General features: G+C 50.4%; 2 protein-coding genes across 5 annotated transcripts in view; one reads left to right on the forward strand and one right to left on the reverse strand.

The window, feature by feature from the left end:
• SCAP (SREBF chaperone) overlaps positions 1-9,906 on the forward strand; it is a 48,790-nt gene extending 38,884 nt beyond the window's left edge. The window contains exons 17-23 of the mRNA XM_075214192.1: positions 398-971; positions 4,214-4,299; positions 4,583-4,665; positions 5,596-5,762; positions 5,992-6,072; positions 6,695-6,901; positions 7,088-9,906. Of these exons, the coding sequence (XP_075070293.1) occupies positions 398-971; positions 4,214-4,299; positions 4,583-4,665; positions 5,596-5,762; positions 5,992-6,072; positions 6,695-6,901; positions 7,088-7,333 (1,444 nt within the window). The 3' untranslated portion in view covers positions 7,334-9,906. The remainder of the gene's footprint in view (positions 1-397; positions 972-4,213; positions 4,300-4,582; positions 4,666-5,595; positions 5,763-5,991; positions 6,073-6,694; positions 6,902-7,087) is intronic.
• ELP6 (elongator acetyltransferase complex subunit 6) lies at positions 9,738-23,159 on the reverse strand. 4 transcript variants are annotated; one of them, XR_012692946.1, is made up of 8 exons: positions 23,047-23,159; positions 21,454-21,532; positions 21,283-21,353; positions 20,468-20,595; positions 19,432-19,621; positions 19,128-19,274; positions 10,628-11,627; positions 9,738-10,572 (listed from the first exon to the last, which is right to left on the reverse strand). XR_012692946.1 is itself a non-coding variant. In XM_075214193.1 (7 exons), exons 1-7 carry the CDS (start codon positions 23,098-23,100, stop codon positions 11,520-11,522), a joined length of 777 nt encoding a protein of 258 aa, XP_075070294.1. In that variant the 5' UTR covers positions 23,101-23,159; the 3' UTR covers positions 9,738-11,519. The 4 variants fall into 4 exon arrangements, 1 of the variants encoding a protein (XP_075070294.1); XR_012692945.1 differs by having other exon boundaries at positions 9,738-10,497; positions 10,554-11,627; XR_012692947.1 differs by having other exon boundaries at positions 9,738-10,159; positions 10,219-11,627.
• Positions 23,160-24,444: the final 1,285 nt, after the last annotated feature.

Raw genomic sequence — 24,444 nt, forward strand, 5'->3', positions numbered from 1 at the left:
AGGGCATTATTGAGTCAGTTGTAACCCAGGCTAAATCCTTAATAAGTAAAATAAAGATCTACTGTCACATCCAATGTGGTGTAGAAGATATCAAATAACAACTATTTAATTATTTGATACAGACAGACACTGAGGGTCACATGATCCAGTCTGTCCTGGCTCCAGCTGGGTTACCGTATCAACAGTAATTATGCGCACTATTACCATAATGTCCGTAAAAGTGCGCAGGTTGCGTTATTTTTTACAGTAACGCGGCCAATTGAATTCCCCCCCATAGTGTAGTCATAGCACAGGAAACGAGGTAAGATGTTTTGTTCCTTACATCTGGGAGGTCTCAGACTGACACCACTCTGTGACAGCGTAATACTATATAACCACAACCTTCTCTTACATCCAGGCTGCGCAGGGAGAGCAGTGGGATCTTCGAGTATCAGGACGCTTGGGACCAATTCTCTGATTGTAAATACAGCCCTGAGGACACTTTGGAGAATGGTTACCTGCTGAAGAGGAGACCGACCCCCTCCCAGCCCCCCCTCTTCTATGACCAGCCAGACCTATCCAGTTTTATTGACTCTAACTTCTCTGAGCAGGTGGGACAGGAGGAGGGTGAGCAGAGGGTGGTCGCTGTGAAGCAGGAGACAGACTCCTCCGGGTACGATTTCAGCAGCCTGGTGCAGCGGGCCTATGAAGAACATGGGGCCTGCAGCATGGGAGGCTTTTCTCCGGTCTTCTCTCCTGCTCCATATGGACAATGCCAGTTTGTGTCAAGAGGACGAAGCAGGTCTCCTGGAAGCCGCACGGAGGGTGGTTGTATTTCTGTCAGGAGGCAAAGCTCGGCAGAAGAGCTTGCGTTCTGTAATGGGACTTCTTCCCCGGTCTCCTGCTGGACAGAGGACTTTGACAGTTCTGTGTGGAGTTTGGGGCTTCAGGGAAACCTGATCGTGGCGGGGCGGAGTAATGGGAAGCTAGAGGTAATAGAGACACTGACCTGTACTATGAATATTATTAGGAACTATTCTGTATTCATGTAATGTGGGAATGAGCTGCCTCATGGAAGACTGGGGGAGTAATCACATCTTCTATGTGCTAAGACATTGCTTCATAGGGGTGGGTGGGTGCCTGCCCGATGGGACACTGTACTCTGGCTGCCTGTTTGATGGTTCATTGGCCCCTGCTTCCACGTGTTGATGGTTCTGTGATCCCTTGCTCCAACTATGATGGTTCAGTGGTTCCTGGCTCCACGTTTGATGGTTGTGTGGTCCCTAGCTCCAGGTGTGATGGTTCAGTGGTCTCTAGCTCCATGTGTGATGATTGTGTGGTGCCTAGCTCTATATGTGATGATTGTGTGGTGCCTAGCTCTATATGTGGTGGTTGTGTGGTGCCTAGCCCCAGGTGTGATGGTTCTGTGGTCCCTAGCCCCAGGTGTGATGGTTCTGTGGTCCCTAGCCCCATGTCTGATGGTTCTGTGGTCCCTAGCCCCATGTCTGATGGTTCTGTGGTCCCTAGCCCCATGTCTGATGGTTCTGTGGTCCCTAGCCCCATGTCTGATGGTTCTGTGGTCCCTAGCCCCATGTCTGATGGTTCTGTGGTCCCTAGCCCCATGTCTGATGGTTCTGTGGTCCCTAGCCCCATGTCTAATGGTTCTGTGGTCCCTAGCCCCATGTCTAATGGTTCTGTGGTCCCTAGCCCCATGTCTGATGGTTGTGTGGTCCCTAGCACCATGTCTGATGGTTGTGTGGTGCCTTGCCCCATGTCTGATGGTTGTGTGGTGTCTTGCCCCATGTCTGATGGTTGTGTGGTGCCTTGCCCCATGTCTGATGGTTGTGTGGTGCCTTGCCCCATGTCTGATGGTTGTGTGGTCCCTAGCCCCATGTCTGATGGTTCTGTGGTCCCTAGCCCCATGTCTGATGGTTCTGTGGTCCCTAGCCCCATGTCTGATGGTTCTGTGGTCCCTAGCCCCATGTCTGATGGTTCTGTGGTCCCTAGCCCCATGTCTGATGGTTCTGTGGTCCCTAGCCCCATGTCTGATGGTTCTGTGGTCCCTAGCCCCATGTCTGATGGTTCTGTGGTCCCTAGCCCCATGTCTAATGGTTCTGTGGTCCCTAGCCCCATGTCTAATGGTTCTGTGGTCCCTAGCCCCATGTCTGATGGTTGTGTGGTCCCTAGCACCATGTCTGATGGTTGTGTGGTGCCTTGCCCCATGTCTGATGGTTGTGTGGTGCCTTGCCCCATGTCTGATGGTTGTGTGGTGCCTTGCCCCATGTCTGATGGTTGTGTGGTGCCTTGCCCCATGTCTGATGGTTCTGTGGTCCCTAGCCCCATGTCTGATGGTTCTGTGGTCCCTAGCCCCATGTCTGATGGTTCTGTGGTCCCTAGCCCCATGTCTGATGGTTCTGTGGTCCCTAGCCCCATGTCTGATGGTTCTGTGGTCCCTAGCCCCATGTGTTATAGTTCTGTGGTCCCTAGCCCCATGTCTGATGGTTCTGTGGTCCCTAGCCCCATGTCTGATGGTTCTGTGGTCCCTAGCCCCATGTCTCATGGTTCTGTGGTCCCTAGCCCCATGTCTGATGGTTCTGTGGTCCCTAGCCCCATGTCTGATGGTTCTGTGGTCCCTAGCCCCATGCGTGATGGTCGTGTGGTCCCTAACCCCATGTCTGATGGTTGTGTGGTCCCTAGCCCCATGTCTGATGGTTGTGTGGTCCCTAGCCCCATGTCTGATGGTTGTGTGGTCCCTAGCCCCATGTCTGATAGTTCTGTGGTCCCTAGCCCCATGTCTGATAGTTCTGTGGTCCCTAGCCCCATGTCTGATGGTTGTGTGGTCCCTAGCCCCATGTCTGATGGTTGTGTGGTCCCTAGCCCCATGTCTGATGGTCGTGTGGTCCCTAGCCCCATGCGTGATGGTCGTGTGGTCCCTAACCCCATGACTGATGGTTGTGTGGTCCCTAGCCCCATGTCTGATGGTTCTGTGGTCCCTAGCACCATGTCTGATGGTTGTGTGGTGCCTTGCCCCATGTCTGATGGTTCTGTGGTCCCTAGCCCCATGTCTGATGGTTCTGTGGTCCCTAGCCCCATGTCTGATGGTTCTGTGGTCCCTAGCCCCATGTCTGATGGTTCTGTGGTCCCTAGCCCCATGTCTGATGGTTCTGTGGTCCCTAGCCCCATGTCTGATGGTTCTGTGGTCCCTAGCCCCATGTCTGATGGTTCTGTGGTCCCTAGCCCCATGTCTGATGGTTCTGTGGTCCCTAGCCCCATGTCTGATGGTTCTGTGGTCCCTAGCCCCATGTCTGATGGTTCTGTGGTCCCTAGCCCCATGTCTGATGGTTCTGTGGTCCCTAGCCCCATGCGTGATGGTCGTGTGGTCCCTAACCCCATGTCTGATGGTCGTGTGGTCCCTAACCCCATGTCTGATGGTTGTGTGGTCCCTAGCCCCATGTCTGATGGTTGTGTGGTCCCTAGCCCCATGTCTGATGGTTGTGTGGTCCCTAGCCCCATGTCTGATGGTTGTGTGGTCCCTAGCCCCATGTCTGATGGTTGTGTGGTCCCTAGCCCCATGTCTGATGGTTGTGTGGTCCCTAGCCCCATGTCTGATGGTTCTGTGGTCCCTAGCCCCATGCGTGATGGTTGTGTGGTCCCTAACCCCATGTCTGATGGTTGTGTGGTCCCTAACCCCATGTCTGATGGTTGTGTGGTCCCTAACCCCATGTCTGATGGTTGTGTGGTCCCTAGCCCCATGTCTGATGGTTGTGTGGTCCCTAGCCCCATGTCTGATGGTTGTGTGGTCCCTAGCCCCATGTCTGATGGTTCTGTGGTCCCTAGCCCCATGTCTGATGGTTGTGTGGTCCCTAGCCCCATGTCTGATGGTTCTGTGGTCCCTAGCCCCATGCGTGATGGTCGTGTGGTCCCTAACCCCAGGTGTGATGGTTCCTTGGTACCTGCCTACAGTCTGATCCCCATGGATGATTCTATGTAATCAGAAGCTCAGTGTTTGCCTTCACTAAATCTAACTTGGAAACTGTTGGTGGCAGCTTAAAACCAAGTGATAAATTTCTCATATTAATGGTTTATTCCGAGTATTTCTTCATTACGGTTTTTCCCAACTACATCTGCTGGACATTAGCTCCTACCATCTAGGCTTTGTCAGTAAGGAGACCTGTGATGATTGTACAACAAGGGCATACTCTGGAATACCGTGTAATGATCTCTTCCTGTGTAGGTGTGGGACGCCATAGAGGGGGTGCTGCGCTGCAGTAATTACGAGGGTCAGAGCGGGATCACCGCACTCGTGTTCCTGAATCACAGGTAGGTAGATCATTCCGCCCAGAGGGAAAGTCTCCTGCAGAACATGTAGTTGCCTCATAGCGGTTAACCGATCTTCCTCTGTGACCATGTTTATTGTACGATTCACACATGTGTGTAAAAGGTCTGTTTCTGTAATGTAACTGGTATTGTAGTGTCATTAATTATAATAGTTGCTCATGTATTTGCAGGTAGAGTGGTATTCGGTCCATATCCTGTTTGTGAGGTTGGGCAGGTAATAGTGGGAGGCTGTTGTATTAATCTTTAGGCGGTTTATATTTCTCAGGATCGTGGCTGCCAGGCTCAACGGGTCCTTGGACTTCTTCTGCCTGGATTCCCAAAAATCCTCCAGCCATTTACAGTTCAGAGGTGAGAACATCGTGAGGGTCCCCAGCAGCACAGAGTATATCAGGAGATGAGTGATGTGTTAGTGAGGACAGGGCTGCATGTGACAGGGGCAGTGACATGACGTGAGGAGGGGAATGGAGGCAGCAGGAAGCCACAGAGTGAGACTTATATAGTGGAAGAAGCAGGGTCCCCCAGCAGCACAGAGTATATCAGGAGATGAGTGATGTGTTAGTGAGGACAGGGCTGCATGTGACAGGGACAGTGACATGATGTGAGGAGGGGAATGGAGGCAGCAGGAAGCCACAGACTGAGAGTTATATAGTGGAAGGAGCAGGGTCCTCCAGCAGCACAGAGTATATCAGGAGATGAGTGATGTGTTAGTGAGGACAGGGCTGCATGTGACAGGGGCAGTGACATGATGTGAGGAGGGGAATAGAGGCAGCAGGAAGCCACAGACTGAGAGTTATATAGTGGAAGGAGCAGGGTCCCCCAGCAGCACAGAGTATATCAGGAGATGAATATTGTGTTAGTGAGGACAGGGCTGCATGTGACAGGGGCAGTGACATGATGTGAGGAGGGGAATGGAGGCAGCAGGAAGCCACAGACTGAGAGTTATATAGTGGAAGGAGCAGGGTCCCCAGCAGCACAGAGTATATCAGGAGATTAGTGATGTGTTAGTGAGGACAGGGCTGCATGTGACAGGGGCAGTGACATGATGTGAGGAGGGGAATGGAGGCAGCAGGAAGCCACAGACTGAGAGTTATATAGTGGAAGGAGCAGGGTCCCCAGCAGCACAGGGTAATGATATGAAGCTCCTGTAACACTCATGCAAGAAAATTGTGGTGTGAATGTAATAGCGCCTCTGTGCACAACCTCTTTGTGATAAGTAGGATCGGTACAGATTGTTATTTAAGCTGCATGTTGCTCAGAGATATCTCATCTCCATTCCAGGGACGTCGAACCGCAGCACCGTCCCGAGCTCTCCACTATACTCTAGTGATGATGTCATTCGTTGTCAGCTGACGCACAATGTGGCGTGTGCCCACCAGAAGCCAATCACAGTGCTGAAAGCAGCTGCCGGACGGCTTGTAACCGGGAGCCAGGACCACACCCTGAGGGTGAGCTGTGAGACAAGCAGGCACTCACCTTGTGTCCAAAATATCGAATGCGTTCTACTAACAGGGAACCTGATTTCTAGTATTTAAATATGGCTGTACTGTATCAAGTTACAAATTAATTTCCCCATAAATTGAACCCCCCCTTTCCCCTCTTAGTCACAGTTTCTGTCCCCCTGTGTAACATACATGGTTCATAGTAAGGAAGTGATGGTCACTCTTGTTTCTATAGGTGTACCGGCTGGAGGACGCCTGCTGCCTGTTCACGCTGCAGGGTCACTCAGGGGGCATCACTGCCATTTATATTGACCAGGTAAGTTGCCCGTGAAAACAAGACTGAATGGAGATCCAACAATTAATATAAATATATATATATATATATATATATATATATTCACTATAGCAGTGTTTCTCAACTCCAGTCCTCAGGACCCCTAACAGTGCAGGCTTTCCAGGTGACACGGGAAATAATTATACCACCTGTGGATCTTCTACACTGTGTCAGTCAGTAATGAATACACCTGTGCTAATGCAAAGAGATATGGAAAACATGTACTGCTAGGGGGTCCTGAGGACTGGAGTTGAGAAACACTGCACTATATATAGCAATGAATGCTACAGTAACAAAATAGAAAAGAGGATTTCTATATGGAGGTTGTTTCAAAACAATTCCTTGTTCCTTAAGCAGACAGGTCTGTTATATAAGGTGAGTAAATCACAGCACGTGTGAGAATCGTCTAATGTCTCCTAGACGGGCCTGGTCCTTCACCGCCGTGACCTTGGCTCTACTATAAGGGTGTAGACGCCCAAAACCCTATTTGCTGAGTGTATTTCACGGTTGGAAATAATGATCTATTGATGTCTCCAGATGTGATGGTAGAACCTGTAATCTGAGATGATAAACCTGGGCCTTCTGCCTTCCTTTGTACCTGCAGACGATGGTTCTGGCCAGTGGAGGGCAGGATGGAGCCATATGTCTGTGGGATGTCCTCACAGGAAGTCGAGTCGGCCACATGCATGGGCATCGTGGAGACGTCACGTTCTTGATCTGCACAGCGTCCTGCGTGATCAGCAGCGGCCTGGATGATGTCATCAGTGTATGGGACCGGAGCACGTGCATCAAACTCTACTCCATACAGCAAGTGAGTTCTGGGAGGGGGGGTCCATCTGTTGATGTCACACAATAACGTCTATATTTACATATTTGTATGGTGTATTACTCTACTTTACATCTTCTGAACCGTGATCAGTCGCTCGCCCATGCTGATCCATTTAGTTTATTTGTAAGAGACGACCGTGTTCCTGACGTTACGCTCCTCTCTCCTCAGGACTTGGGTTGCGGCTCCAGTTTGGGCCTCATCTCTGACAACTTGCTGGTGACTGGGGGTCAGGGCTGCGTGTCATTCTGGGACATTGGTTATGGCGATCTCCTACAGACTGTTTACCTTGGAAAGTGCGAGGAAGCTCAGCCGGCCCGGCAGATCCTGGTTTTGGATAATGCAGCGATTGTCTGTGACTTTGGCAGCGAGCTCAGCCTGGTCTACGTTCCGTCAGTCCTGGAGAAACTTGACTAAGAAGGACACAAGTCGGGATCTGTGGGGCAACTTGGCTTTAATCTCTGCCACGCCGAATGGCCGGTCCGGAAGGGGTTAATCTATCACTGAAAGAACAGGCTCCAATACATACGTAAAATGCTAACTATACTTCCAATGGAATTGTACAATTTACAGCTCCCGGTTTTCTTGGTGCATCGCTAACCGGTCTCGGATACAGTTATTATTCAGCCGAAGCCGGTTAGCAGTGTCCCGTGAAAAAGCAGAAGCCTGGAAAGATTCGTAATGAATCAGTAGCACTTCCTGATCACACGTGGCGGATGTCCTGGAAGAGTCGCGCTTGCTCTATATTTTATTACTAGGTTGTCGCGTGCCACGCCTCGCGTGCGTATAATCAATATTTAGGAAGTTTACCGGGGTCCTCCCAGGTGGGTGCGCAGACGACAGATCTGACACTGAGCACTTGTTATCAGGATTGTGGGGAAAAAAAACATGCTGCACTATTTAATGATACTGAGTATCTACATGCACTTCATTCCGCAATCTTCAGTGGAAGATTTTTCTTCCATCATTTTGACTATATTGATTTCCCATTTACACAGATGTCTTTATTGTCAGAGGCCGCCATGGATCTTGGAAAGAGGGTGTTATTTGTGAAGTCAGTAGCGCAACTTTATATTCCATCTGTCGGTGCTTCGGGAGAAACAGCCGAGGGCTGGGAATAATTGTGCTTAGGGATAGCAGTGATAGGATAATGTAAGAGAATAATGCGGAGGAGCAGATTCACTGGGGGATTTTCATGCAGATACCTGGGTGTCATAAGACATGAAACGCAGATGCTGTGAAACGCGCCATGCAGTCTGCCACACAGTTACCTTTAGTCTGTTTGTTCCCCTTTTGTATTTGAGTAATTGATGAAAGACTGGTTATGGTAGGAATTTTATTTATTTTCTTTGCCAGCGTTACGATGTTGTCGGATCTCACACTGCAGCTGTTGTTTCTCTGTCCCATCATGTTTTACCCTGCTGGAGGCCTCCTGTAACATAATTCTCTCAGGTGAATGGTTGGGGGCAGAGTCTGGAGGACTGATAACATGGCAGAGCACAGATACAACGCCCAATGTGTCCCCATAAACGTTCTATCTGTCCGTGCAGCAGTCTGTCATCTATTTTCCCCTGTACAAAACCCCAAGCCCAGAAATGTTTTGAGGCAGATCCTGTATCTGATTGCTGCTCTACATCCTCTAGTATTAGCTGCTTACCCAAGTGTCCTTAGCTGCTGGATGTTAGGGGTCCTGGGGCAAGGAGGGTGGGATCTGGCACTGATCTGTATTACAGGAAGACCGCTAGTCCTTCTCAGGAAGGTACCGCTAGCCTAGCCCTGGCCACATACATAAGACCTGGATACATCTTGTCATGAATATTCTTAAATTTATTCCCAGTCTCCACGCCCGCCCCGTATTATTGGACAGAGAATAATTGGAGCGAGGGGTCACAACTGTTGTTGCAGTCCCCTCTGACAATGATTCACTGTTGTTCCTAATATCGAGGTGACTATTTAATAAATTATTTGCCGATGCATTGAACATTGATGCGTATTAATGTTTCAAGATCCATTGAGGTTTAACTGATGCACTGGATGGAGAATAATTTAACCAAAGATCCCGCTGCACAGACACAGAACAAAGCTTATTGTATGCAGGAAATTATATTTATATAAACCCACACATCTGCCCAGCTCCTGCAAGAGGTGTCAATCTGCACGAGTACTTGTGCAAGTGTGGTTCTATGCAGAGCACGTGTTCACACCATACGACAGAGCATTTCTGATCCAAATACGACGCTATAAAGCGATATCTGGTGTGAACCAGCCACTTCTGTGACTGCAGCCTATCCAGGCACCAGCTCGTGCGTCAGACCACCACAGCGTCGCTAGTTCCCAGAGAAAGGAACATTGGTTCAGGCCAAAATATATCTGCTTTCAGTATATGGCGATAGGTAGATGTTAAACATGATCTAACTGCCCCTCTTCTTACAGCCAATATCAGTAGAGAGACACCATTACTTTACAGCTGGGGGGGGTGACCATGAATGACCTCTGGGTGGTATTGTTGAGTGTTTTGCAGCCTCAAAGCCCATGTCAGACCCCCCCCCCCCCAGGCTAATTTAGAGTACAGCTCTAATCGGATGTAAGATAGAACAAGTGACTGAGCACTAAAGGGGGTATATTTACACATTAGTCAGCTGATGGCAGATATTATTGTTAAGGGTCTAATTGTTATTCATTTGCAGAGGTGCAATAGGTCACTTTCATGTGCTCAGAGAGGAGCTGGTTACCACAGCCTGGAATGGTTCACGATGCTTCAACTACTGTTTTATGTCAAGTCTAACTTGCGTCATGGTATAAATAAAATTAATATTTTTGGTAACGGTTATAATTTATTTTGATGTAGGTCTTATACATAGAGCTTTACATGAAAAAGGTAAATGTTCATTGTACAGTCTGTTAGTTTCTTTGTATATTTTTAATTTAGTTTTTTTTGTTTTTTTTTAATTCTCCATGATTTTCTTACATAAAACATTTCTTCAAATGAGTTGTGATGTTTTGTATATGATTCCATCATCCTTGTCTGCTTTGCACTGTGGAGAATAACAACTGGACTTGGGTTTATTTTAAACAGTAATTGTCAAGATGACAGGCGAATCCAAATAGTGTACCCATCCGTCTCAATACAGCCAGGCTATAGGTCATGCCCAACGCACCATATCTATCCCCCAATCCACACCCACCTGGTCTACAGAGCGTACCCTCCCGTCTCACTCTACACTGCTCCTGCCCCACACTCGCCTGGTCCATATAGTGTACCCTCCCCATATCACTCTACACTGCTCCTGCCCCACACTCACCTGGTCCACAGAGTGTACCCTCCCGTCTCACTCTACACTGCTCCTGCCCCACACTCGCCTGGTCCACAGAGTGTACCCTCCCCATCTCACTCTACACTGCTCCCGCCCCACACTCACCTGGTCCACAGAGCGTACCCTCCCCATCTCACTCTACACTGCTCCTGCCCCACACTCACCTGGTCCACAGAGTGTACCCTCCCCATATCACTCTACACTGCTCCTGGTCCACGGAGCGTACCCTCCCCATCTCACTCTACACTGCTCCTGCCCCACACTCACCTGATCCACAGCGTACCCTTCCGTCTCACTCTACACTGCTCCTGCCCCACACTCACCTGGTCCACAGAGCGTACCCTCCCGTCTCACTCTACACTGCTCCTGCCCCACACTCGCCTGGTCCACAGCGTACCCTTCCGTCTCACTCTACACTGCTCCTGCCCCACACTCACCTGGTCCACAGAGCGTACCCTCCCGTCTCACTCTACACTGCTCCTGCCCCACACTCGCCTGGTCCACAGAGCGTACCCTTCCGTCTCACTCTACACTGCTCCTGCCCCACACTCGCCTGGTCCACAGAGTGTACCCTCCCCATATCACTCTACACTGCTCCTGGTCCACGGAGCGTACCCTCCCCATCTCACTCTACACTGCTCCCGTCGCACACTCAACTGGTCTACAGAGCATACCCTCCCGTCTCACTCTACACTGCTCCTGCCCCACACTCACCTGGTCTACAGAGCGTACCCTCCCCATATCACTCTACACTACTCCTGCCCCACACTCACCTGGTCCACAGAGCGTACCCTCCCGTCTCACTCTACACTGCTCCTGTTCCGCACTCAGCTGGTCTACAGCATGTACCATCTCTGTTATAAAATTGAAGCACAAGCTGTGCTTTGATATACATGCAAAACATATGCTGTATAAGGTAGTAGATAGCTCCTTGTCCCCAGTCTTATCTCTAGTGACCATCACAAACTGTAATATAAGATGGCAATCCTAGTACAGGGCTCCTACAGAATAATACCCAGAATCCTACTGTGTTTTTTCCAGGTTCTGTAGAGACATCAGTTTAGTAATTGCAGCTTTAGTGATACTATGCACGGACTATTAATCCGCTTTAACCAGGCACATTCATATGTTCTCATTTTACAATGGTTTTGACCACTGTGAGAGCATTAGAAGTATCCCTCTGGAATAGTGTTCAGTACTGTCCTGTTTACACATCACTGACAACAGAGCAGACAGGGCTGAAATCATAGCACAACTTGCAGTGTCCCGTCCCAGCAGAGGGCCGCAGCTTATAAGACTGCGGCAGAGAGACCTCTTGCAAAAAAGCTGACCATCTTGTCCTGGATCTTGTACTGATAGACGACAGACTGCTTCTGCTGCTTCCGGGTGATGGTCAGCTGTAACGTGAGGTAAAGGGGCTGTTATACTCCAGTCACACTACAGACAAGTAATAATAACATTTATATGGCACTCAAATGTTGTGTGAACAATAATATTGTATATACAAGTTGTGACTTTCTCCGGCTGTTCCTATCATGCTCAGCCAACTGGTTTGGAGATCAGTAAACCTGAGATAGTGGCAGCACATATAACTCAGTGACATGGCGCCAATCTCAGATACACCCTTCTATTATACTGCTCTCAGTGACAAGGCGCCAGTCACCCCGATACACCCTTCTATTATACTGCTCTCAGTGACAAGGCGCCAATCTCAGATACACCCTTCTATTATACTACTCTCAGTGACAAGGCGCCAATCTCAGATACACCCTTCTATTATACTGCTCTCAGTGACATGGCGCCAGTCTCAGATACACCCTTCTATTATACTGCTCTCAGTGACAAGGCGCCAGTCACCCCGATACACCCTTCTATTACACCGCTCTCAGTGACAAGGCGCCAGTCACCCCGATACACCCTTCTATTACACTGCTCTCAGTGACAAGGCGCCAGTCACCCCGATACACCCTTCTATTACACTGCTCTCAGTGACAAGGCGCCAGTCTCCCCGATACACCCTTCTATTACACCGCTCTCAGTGACAAGGCGCCAGTCTCAGATACACCCTTCCATTACACCGCTCTCAGTGACAAGGCGCCAGTCACCCTGATACACCCTTCTATTATACTGCTCTCAGTGACAAGGTGCCAGTCTCAGATACACCCTTCCATTACACCGCTCTCAGTGACAAGGCGCCAGTCACCCTGATACACCCTTCTATTATACTGCTCTCAGTGACAAGGTGCCAGTCACCCCGATACACCCTTCTATTACACTGCTCTCAGTGACAAGGCGCCAGTCACCCCGATACACCCTTCTATTACACTGCTCAGTGACAAGGCGCCAGTCTCAGATACACCCTTCTATTACACCGCTCTCAGTGACAAGGCGCCAGTCACCCTGATACACCCTATTATACTGCTCTCAGTGACAAGGCGCCAGTCTCAGATACACCCTTCCATTACACCGCTCTCAGTGACAAGGCGCCAGTCACCCTGATACACCCTTCTATTATACTGCTCTCAGTGACAAGGTGCCAGTCTCAGATACACCCTTCTATTACACCGCTCTCAGTGACAAGGCGCCAGTCTCCCCGATACACCCTTCTATTATACTGCTCTCAGTGACAAGGCGCCAGTCACCCTGATACACCCTTCTATTATACTGCTCTCAGTGACAAGGCGCCAGTCACCCCGATACACCCTTCTATTATACCGCTCTCAGTGACAAGGCGCCAGTCACCCTGATACACCCTTCTATTACACCGCTCTCAGTGACAAGGCGCCAATCACCCTGATACACCCTTCTATTACACTGCTCTCAGTGACAAGGCGCCAGTCACCCTGATACACCCTTCTATTACACCGCTCTCAGTGACAAGGCGCCAGTCACCCTGATACACCCTATTATACTGCTCTCAGTGACAAGGCGCCAGTCACCCCGATACACCCTTCTATTATACTGCTCTCAGTGACAAGGTGCCAGTCTCAGATACTCCCTTCAATTACACTGCTCTCAGTGACAAGGTGCCAGTCTCAGATACACCCTTCTATTACACCGCTCTCAGTGACAAGGCGCCAGTCACCCCGATACACCCTATTATACTGCTCTCAGTGACAAGGTGCCAGTCTCCCCGATACACCCTTCTATTACACTGCTCTCAGTGACAAGGCGCCAGTCACCCTGATACACCCTTCTATTATACCGCTCTCAGTGACAAGGCGCCAGTCACCCTGATACACCCTTCTATTATACTGCTCTCAGTGACAAGGCGCCAGTCACCCCGATACACCCTTCTATTATACTGCTCTCAGTGACAAGGCGCCAGTCACCCCGATACACCCTTCTATTACACCGCTCTCAGTGACAAGGCGCCAGTCTCAGATACACCCTTCCATTACACCGCTCTCAGTGACAAGGCGCCAGTCACCCTGATACACCCTTCTATTATACTGCTCTCAGTGACAAGGTGCCAGTCTCAGATACACCCTTCCATTACACCGCTCTCAGTGACAAGGCGCCAGTCACCCTGATACACCCTTCTATTATACTGCTCTCAGTGACAAGGTGCCAGTCTCAAATACACCCTTCCATTACACCGCTCTCAGTGACAAGGCGCCAGTCACCCTGATACACCCTTCTATTATACTGCTCTCAGTGACAAGGTGCCAGTCTCAGATACACCCTTCCATTACACCGCTCTGTGACAAGGCGCCAGTCACCCTGATACACCCTTCTATTACACTGCTCTCAGTGACAAGGCGCCAGTCACCCTGATACACCCTTCTATTACACTGCTCTCAGTGACAAGGCGCCAGTCACCCTGATACACCCTTCTATTACACCGCTCTCAGTGACAAGGCGCCAGTCACCCTGATACACCCTATTATACTGCTCTCAGTGACAAGGCGCCAGTCACCCTGATACACCCTTCTATTACACCGCTCTCAGTGACAAGGCGCCAGTCACCCTGATACACCCTTCAATTACACTGCTCTCAGTGACAAGGTGCCAGTCTCAGATACACCCTTCTATTACACCGCTCTCAGTGACAAGGCGCCAGTCACCCCGATACACCCTATTATACTGCTCTCAGTGACAAGGCGCCAGTCACCCCGATACACCCTTCTATTATACTGCTCTCAGTGACAAGGCGCCAGTCACCCCGATACACCCTTCTATTACACCGCTCTCAGTGACAAGGCGCCAGTCTCAGATACACCCTTCCATTACACCGCTCTCAGTGACAAGTTGCCAGTCTCAGATACACCCTTCCATTACACCGCTCTCAGTGACAAGGCGCCAGTCACCCTGATACACCCTTCTATTATACTGCTCTCAGTGACAAGGTGCCAGTCTCAGATACACCCTTCCATTACACCGCTCTCAGTGACAAGGCGCCAGTCACCCTGATACACCCTTCTATTATACTGCTCTCAGTGACAAGGTGCCAGTCTCAGATACACCCTTCCATTACACCGCTCTCAGTGACAAGGCGCCAGTCACCCTGATACACCCTTCTATTACACTGCTCTCAGTGACAAGGCGCCAGTCACCCCGATACACCCTTCTATTACACTGCTCTCAGTGACAAGGCGCCAGTCACCCTGATACACCCTTCTATTATACTGCTCTCAGTGACAAGGCGCCAGTCTCCCCGATACACCCTTCTATTACACTGCTCTCAGTGACAAGGCGCCAGTCTCCCCGATACACCCTTCTATTACACCGCTCTCAGTGACAAGGCGCCAGTCTCAGATACACCCTTCTATTACACCGCTCTCAGTGACAAGGCGCCAGTCACCCTGATACACCCTATTATACTGCTCTCAGTGACAAGGCGTCAGTCTCAGATACACCCTTCCATTACACCGCTCTCAGTGACAAGGTGCCAGTCACCCTGATACACCCTTCTATTATACTGCTCTCAGTGACAAGGTGCCAGTCTCAGATACACCCTTCTATTACACCGCTCTCAGTGACAAGGCGCCAGTCTCCCCGATACACCCTTCTATTATACTGCTCTCAGTGACAAGGCGCCAGTCACCCTGATACACCCTTCTATTATACTGCTCTCAGTGACAAGGCGCCAGTCACCCCGATACACCCTTCTATTATACCGCTCTCAGTGACAAGGCGCCAGTCACCCTGATACACCCTTCTATTACACCGCTCTCAGTGACAAGGCGCCAATCACCCTGATACACCCTTCTATTACACCGCTCTCAGTGACAAGGCGCCAGTCACCCTGATACACCCTATTATACTGCTCTCAGTGACAAGGCGCCAGTCACCCTGATACACCCTATTATACTGCTCTCAGTGACAAGGTGCCAGTCACCCCGATACACCCTTCTATTATACTGCTCTCAGTGACAAGGCGCCAGTCACCCCGATACACCCTTCCATTACACCGCTCAGTGACAAGGCGCCAGTCTCCCCGATACACCCTTCTATTATACTGCTCTCAGTGACAAGGTGCCAGTCACCCCGATACACCCTTCTATTATACTGCTCTCAGTGACAAGGTGCCAGTCACCCCGATACACCCTTCTATTACACCGCTCTCAGTGACAAGGCGCCAGTCTCCCCGATACACCCTTCTATTACACCGCTCTCAGTGACAAGGCGCCAGTCACCCCGATACACCCTTCTATTATACTGCTCTCAGTGACAAGGCGCCAGTCACCCCGATACACCCTTCTATTATACTGCTCTCAGTGACAAGGCGCCAGTCACCCCGATACACCCTTCCATTACACCGCTCAGTGACAAGGCGCCAGTCTCCCCGATACACCCTTCTATTATACTGCTCTCAGTGACAAGGCGCCAGTCTCCCCGATACACCCTTCTATTATACTGCTCTCAGTGACAAGGTGCCAGTCACCCCGATACACCCTTCTATTATACTGCTCTCAGTGACAAGGTGCCAGTCACCCCGATACACCCTTCTATTACACCGCTCTCAGTGACAAGGCGCCAGTCTCCCCGATACACCCTTCTATTACACCGCTCTCAGTGACAAGGCGCCAGTCTCAGATACACCCTTCTATTACACCGCTCTCAGTGACAAGGCGCCAGTCACCCTGATACACCCTATTATACTGCTCTCAGTGACAAGGCGTCAGTCTCAGATACACCCTTCCATTACACCGCTCTCAGTGACAAGGTGCCAGTCACCCTGATACACCCTTCTATTATACTGCTCTCAGTGACAAGGTGCCAGTCTCAGATACACCCTTCTATTACACTGCTCTCAGTGACAAGGCGCCAGTCACCCTGATACACCCTTCTATTATACTGCTCTCAGTGACAAGGCGCCAGTCTCCCCGATACACCCTTCTATTACACTGCTCTCAGTGACAAGGCGCCAGTCTCCCCGATACACCCTTCTATTACACCGCTCTCAGTGACAAGGCGCCAGTCTCAGATACACCCTTCTATTACACCGCTCTCAGTGACAAGGCGCCAGTCACCCTGATACACCCTATTATACTGCTCTCAGTGACAAGGCGTCAGTCTCAGATACACCCTTCCATTACACCGCTCTCAGTGACAAGGTGCCAGTCACCCTGATACACCCTTCTATTATACTGCTCTCAGTGACAAGGCGCCAGTCACCCCGATACACCCTTCTATTATACTGCTCTCAGTGACAAGGCGCCAGTCACCCCGATACACCCTTCCATTACACCGCTCAGTGACAAGGCGCCAGTCTCCCCGATACACCCTTCTATTATACTGCTCTCAGTGACAAGGCGCCAGTCTCCCCGATACACCCTTCTATTATACTGCTCTCAGTGACAAGGTGCCAGTCACCCCGATACACCCTTCTATTATACTGCTCTCAGTGACAAGGTGCCAGTCACCCCGATACACCCTTCTATTACACCGCTCTCAGTGACAAGGCGCCAGTCTCCCCGATACACCCTTCTATTACACCGCTCTCAGTGACAAGGCGCCAGTCTCAGATACACCCTTCTATTACACCGCTCTCAGTGACAAGGCGCCAGTCACCCTGATACACCCTATTATACTGCTCTCAGTGACAAGGCGTCAGTCTCAGATACACCCTTCCATTACACCGCTCTCAGTGACAAGGTGCCAGTCACCCTGATACACCCTTCTATTATACTGCTCTCAGTGACAAGGTGCCAGTCTCAGATACACCCTTCTATTACACCGCTCTCAGTGACAAGGCGCCAGTCTCCCCGATACACCCTTCTATTATACTGCTCTCAGTGACAAGGCGCCAGTCACCCTGATACACCCTTCTATTATACTGCTCTCAGTGACAAGGCGCCAGTCACCCCGATACACCCTTCTATTATACCGCTCTCAGTGACAAGGCGCCAGTCACCCTGATACACCCTTCTATTACACCGCTCTCAGTGACAAGGCGCCAATCACCCTGATACACCCTTCTATTACACCGCTCTCAGTGACAAGGCGCCAGTCACCCTGATACACCCTATTATACTGCTCTCAGTGACAAGGCGCCAGTCACCCTGATACACCCTATTATACTGCTCTCAGTGACAAGGTGCCAGTCACCCCGATACACCCTTCTATTATACTGCTCTCAGTGACAAGGCGCCAGTCACCCCGATACACCCTTCCATTACACCGCTCAGTGACAAGGCGCCAGTCTCCCCGATACACCCTTCTATTATACTGCTCTCAGTGACAAGGTGCCAGTCACCCCGATACACCCTTCTATTATACTGCTCTCAGTGACAAGGTGCCAGTCACCCCGATACACCCTTCTATTACACCGCTCTCAGTGACAAGGCGCCAGTCTCCCCGATACACCCTTCTATTACACCGCTCTCAGTGACAAGGCGCCAGTCACCCCGATACACCCTTCTATTATACTGCTCTCAGTGACAAGGCGCCAGTCACCCCGATACACCCTTCTATTATACTGCTCTCAGTGACAAGGCGCCAGTCACCCCGATACACCCTTCCATTACACCGCTCAGTGACAAGGCGCCAGTCTCCCCGATACACCCTTCTATTATACTGCTCTCAGTGACAAGGCGCCAGTCTCCCCGATACACCCTTCTATTATACTGCTCTCAGTGACAAGGTGCCAGTCACCCCGATACACCCTTCTATTATACTGCTCTCAGTGACAAGGTGCCAGTCACCCCGATACACCCTTCTATTACACCGCTCTCAGTGACAAGGCGCCAGTCACCCCGATACACCCTTCTATTATACTGCTCTCAGTGACAAGGCGCCAGTCACCCCGATACACCCTTCCATTACACCGCTCAGTGACAAGGCGCCAGTCTCCCCGATACACCCTTCTATTACACCGCTCTCAGTGACAAGGCGCCAGTCACCCCGATACACCCTTCTATTACACCGCTCTCAGTGACAAGGCGCCAGTCTCAGATACACCCTTCTATTACACCGCTCTCAGTGACAAGGCGCCAGTCTCAGATACACCCTTCCATTACACCGCTCTCAGTGACAAGGCGCCAGTCTCAGATACACCCTTCCATTATACCGCTCTCAGTGACAAGGCGCCAATCTCAGATACACCCTTCTGTTACACCGCTCTCAGTGACAAGGCGCCAGTCTCGGATACACCCTTCTATTACACCGCTCTCAGTGACAAGGCGCCAGTCTCACCGATAAACCCTTCAATTACACTGCTCTCAGTGACAAGGCGCCAGTCTCGGATACACCCTTCTATTATACTGCTCTCAGTGACAAGGCGCCAGTCTCGGATACACCCTTCTATTACACCGCTCTCAGTGACAAGGCGCCAGTCTCCCCTAAAACACCCTACAAGAGTGTTACTGCCCCAGCATTGCAGCCAGTCACCAGCTACAAGAGTGTTACTGCCCCAGCATTGCAGGTAGTCACCGACTACAAGGATCACTCACCTCTCCATGCACATCCTTACAGTACCCGGTGGTGAGACCTTCCACCTGCAGAATTAGGCTGCTCTGGTGACAAAGTGACTTCATCAGCAGCTCATTATCCTCATCCTCTGATTCCTCATCTCTCTGCAGCAGACAAACCAGGTTCCCCTGAAATGGCATCCAATAAACCAACTGAACCCGCGCCAACAGGACCATCATCTACATGGCCATGTATAGAGCACGCACACAATGTTATATCTTGTGTCCATCAATCCTCTGCACATAAGATTCACACGTGGTGACAAGTGACATTTCTCTATGGTACCTGGTACTCGCTGCACACTGTGGCTCTGCAGTAATGGATGAAGTCCAGCACCTGCAGGGAGGTCACCCCCAGACTGAGCAACAGGCTGACATCATCCACAATCAGCACTGGGCATGTCCACTGTTCACCTGCAGAGGGCACCAGTGCAGCACGTATAAAATCATAAAGTGTCCTGAGGTCAGATCCAGTCCTGCAAGACAATCTGTTACTGGGGAGGTGAAAGCTAAGAAATCCTGTAAAACAGGGAGAACTGTTACTACTGATGGCTTCTCCAACTACTGCCTGAAAAGTCCCTCTTCTATCTGCATACACAGCTGGCAGAGATGTGACCAATCAGGAAACAGCTCTGTCTGGCTGCTAGATATGAGCACTGATGTCACGAGCCGCCTGATTGGTAAAAATTCATAAGGGACAACCTAGAAGCCAGTACAGAGTATAGTCCTGAAGTGATAACATTTATAGGGATATATAAAGTGTTAATGTACCACATCCTATTGTAAATTCCAAGGATATTATAAGACGCTGAGGAGTTCGGAAAGCATATAACACACCAGGGTGCCGGCTGTGTACTTACAGGTCACATAATTTACAGTGTTATTCCTTATAATACACAGGAAAGTGATGACATCAGAGCTCATCCATTATAAAAGTTAGTTACAGTAGTCTATAGAAATATTAGCTGGTGTATTATACAGCAATAAACACCATAGAACCCGCCTCTCAGTGCCCACTCGCCTCTTCCCAACATCCGTGTTCACTAACCAAAGGCCGGCATGGAAACATAAGATGAACTGGGAGACAGAGGACAGGCCACCGCTGTACAGAAATACAAATCTGACGAGATTTCTGGGTACATGGAATACAGGGTGACATCAGAGCAGGTCCATGACACATAATGACTACAATATCTGGATTATTACTGGAGCAGGCTGAACGGATGTGCTGGATCTACCACCTCTGCTGTCACATCCGCACATAGCTGCCTTATATGCACTGCTGAGTATAACACCTATCTGACTTTATATGGTGTACGGACCTCAGGAACCGGAGAGGATTCTCGGCTTCTGCCTCTGGCGTCTCGGAAAATAGAAGCCTGGTGTACGATTTCAGCCCCTCCAGGAACACCAGCTGCCCCTGATCCCGGGCACTTACCAGGTTCACTCCCTGGAAAGATGGAACATGAATAGAACAAGAGAAAGATATTACCCAGTGTGCACTCTGGCAGGGCAGCAACACACACACACATAATCCTTCTGAGAACTATAATTTCTATTGTTCACTTGTATGAAATCTGACAATTGCATCAAGCTCCATCCTTTATATTCCAGATAATTAGTAAACCCCCATGTAGCAGACAGGGATCTGGATGCAGGTGATCCCTACAGGGAGTAACGCAGCGCTAGCACTGGACAGTCCGTTGCTCCAATGATCGTCAGCTGCACAAGTGGCGATGCTCCATGCTCCCCCGGTACGCTGCCCTATACAGTGAATACGGGGAGAGGACCCCACCTGACGGCTACAGGGCGAGACATTCTCTCTACGCCTACAATACAAAGTGATCCAGAACAGAAAGTAGTATTCTAATATTCACAAATACCCAGGTGTAATGAAACACAAGTTATCCAGCATCATCTATGAATTAGATACCACTGAGATATTCTTTCATTTACATTAGAGCAGTGATACTGAAGGAGGAGGCCACAGAGGAAGGCTGGGTGGGCCTAGGGCCACCGAGATAAAGCACCAGAGAGAGGACACGTTATAAATGTCTATGCCACAAACACCAAGAAGCAACGGTGTGTTTTATGGTTGTACAAATTAAAGAGAAAGTGAGATCCAGGAGCCACTTACCAGCTTCTGTGCGATGATATTGTAGTGGCTGAAGGACTGAGCGAGGGCCACAAAACACACTTTGCAGTTGGCTGGGGACACAATAATACAAGGATATGATGGACAGCAGACACAGGTATTACAGGGAAATGCATTGATAACATAACATCTTACAGGGCTGCAGTCACTGACCTTTCAGGTAATAGGACAGGAAATGATGCACCAAGAAACTAGCGTCCGTCTTACACCCACTGATCAGGGCAAACTGTGGCTGAAAGACACAAAACACAACGCTCTGATTCTGTAATCACAGACTCTGGGACCCCTGTCCTGTGGCTCCCTCATTACTGGAGATCACAGCGATATGGGGGTGCAGTATAGGAGGGAGGGGGATATGGGGGGTGCAGTATAGGAGGGAGGGGGATATGGGGGGTGCAGTACTGGAGGGAGGAGATATGGGAGGTGCAGTATAGGAGGGAGGGGGGTATGGGGGGTGCAGTATAGGAGGGAGGGGGATATGGGGGGTGCAGTACTGGAGGGAGGTGATATGGGGGGTGTAGTATAGGAGGGAGGGGGATATGGGGGTGCAGTACTGGAGGGAGGGGATATGGGGGGTGCAGTATCGGAGGGAGGGGGATATGGGGGGTGCAGTATCGGAGGGAGGGGATATGGGGGGTGCAGTATAGGAGGGAGGGGGATATGGGGGGTGCAGTATAGGAGGGAGGGGGATATGGGGGTGCAGTATCGGAGGGAGGGGGATATGGGGGGTGCAGTATCGGAGGGAGGGGGATATGGGGGGTGCAGCATAGGAGGAAGGGGATATGGGGGTGCAGTACAGGAGGGAGGGGGATATGGGGGGTGCAGTATAGGAGGAAGGGGATATGGGGGTGCAGTACTGGAGGGAGGGGGATATGGGGGGTGCAGTATCGGAGGGAGGGGGATATGGGGGGTGCAGCATCGGAGGGAGGGAGGTGATATGGGGATGCAGTACTGGAGGGAGGGGGATATGGGGGTGCAGTATCGGAGGGAGGGGGATATGGGGGGTGCAGTATCGGAGGGAGGTGATATGGGGGTGCAGTACAGGAGGGAGGGAGGTGATATGGGGGTGCAGTACTGGAGGGAGGGGGGATATGGGGGTGCAGTATCGGAGGGAGGGGGATATGGGGGGTGCAGTACTGGAGGGAGAGAGGTGATATGGGGGTGCAGTACAGGAGGGAGGGAGGGGGATATGGGGGGTGCAGTACTGGAGGGAGGTGATATGGGGGGTGCAGTATGGGAGGGAGGTGATATGGGGGGTGCAGTATGGGAGGGAGGGAGGTGATATGGGGGTGCAGTACAGGAGGGAGGGAGGGGGATATGGGGGGTGCAGTACTGGAGGGAGGTGATATGGGGGGTGCAGTATGGGAGGGAGGTGATATGGGGGGTGCAGTATGGGAGGGAGGGAGGGAGGGGGATATGGGGGGTGCAGTATGGGAGGGAGGGGGATATGGGGGGTGCAGTGAGGGAGGGAGGGGGATATGGGGGGTGCAGTATGGGAGGGAGGGGGATATGGGGGGTGCAGTATGGGAGGGAGGGGGATATGGGGGGTGCAGTACTGGAGGGAGGTGATATGGGGGGTGCAGTACTGGAGGGAGGTGATATGGGGGTGCAGTACTGGAGGGAGGTGATATGGGGGTGCAGTACTGGAGGGAGGGAGGTGATATGGGGGGGGGTTAGTGACAGATGACTGGGGATATTACAGGTACTGAGCGGGTCACACTCGCATATTCCGAGTCAGGCTCTCACCCGCTCCACGGTACCGGTGCTGACGCTCAGCAGAGTATTTAGTTCGGGAAACATCTCGGAGGGATCACGTGGTTGCTGTGGTGAGGAAAGACAATTACTTCCGGGTTTGCGGACAGGACGCTGCCATCCGCTCCGCCATTTTGTGGTTGGCTGCATCGGTGACGTAACTGACATGCAATACCCGCAGTGACCGGCAGATGGAACCAGAGGTAAACAAAACTGCAATATTGTGTCCAATAATCAGCTACAGTGTCACCATGTGTATTATAATAATTATACTATTAATAATGTGTCCTCCTGTGTACAGTAATAATTGCTTCTTTTTGGAGAACCAAGGAACATCCTGAAGTTGAGTCCGATCTTACCATTGTCTGTTCCTTGGAGCTGACAGGCTCTTCTTGGCGTCCTGTCCAGGTCAGATACCCCTTATACCCCACTTCATTTTGAATTACCCCATTTTTATTGTTCTGCCCAGACTTCTTATACATTGTGCCCCAGCGCAGAATGGGGCATATACAATTATCCGCGATGTTCAAAAAAACATTGCGTCTGTACATTTTTTTGGTTCTACCGTACCACAGCATCGCGGATTTGTCCTCATTTCCCTATGGGGGGTGAAAAGAAATCCGTGAGGTTGCGGTAATGCAGAGGGCTTCGCGCCCGTTCTGGAGGCAGTAGGCGCATAACTGAATATGCCCCATAGTCTATAAGAAGAGCAGACACGACTGGTTAGACTCTTTGGGGTATATTCAATTGTTGGCGTTATAGCCAAAATTCTTGCGGCGTGTGCACTATTACCGTCATTACGGTAATAGTGGGCATAAATACCGGTATTATGGTACTTTTCTCGTTGGATTTCAGCTCGCAGCTCCCTGAGCCGTAATAACGGTATTAGTTTTAACGCCACGAGGAATTCAAACAATTGAATATGCCCCTTTGAGGCATATTTAATTATGAGTGGCTCCAGAACGGGCGCGGAGAATCTCTGCATTACCGTAACCTCGTGGATTTCTCTTCGCCACTTCATAGGGGAACGAGGAAAAATCCAAGACGGCGCGGTGCTGTAAAACCAGAGAAAATATGCAGCCGGCTAATGGAATATGCCCTTAAATGTTCTGTAAAATGTGGATTTACAAACAGTGCGGAATGACACAACCAAAGCAGAACTTGAAGATTATATTGACGGATCGTCGCACCTCTGCGGCAACATTCTGCCGCAATATTCCATCAACGTAAACTCAGCTTTGTCCTCTACATGCAACACAATTGAGAAGACAGATTCAGGTCTGAGATAGAGTTGGAGAAGAACAGAACTAATGTTATATAGAAGGAAATCATCAGACTGAAGACATATTATAGACATAGAAAGTCTAGATGTATCAGTCTATTAACAAAACT

Source organism: Mixophyes fleayi, chromosome 5, assembly GCF_038048845.1.
Source record: "Mixophyes fleayi isolate aMixFle1 chromosome 5, aMixFle1.hap1, whole genome shotgun sequence".
NCBI lineage: Eukaryota > Metazoa > Chordata > Amphibia > Anura > Limnodynastidae > Mixophyes > Mixophyes fleayi.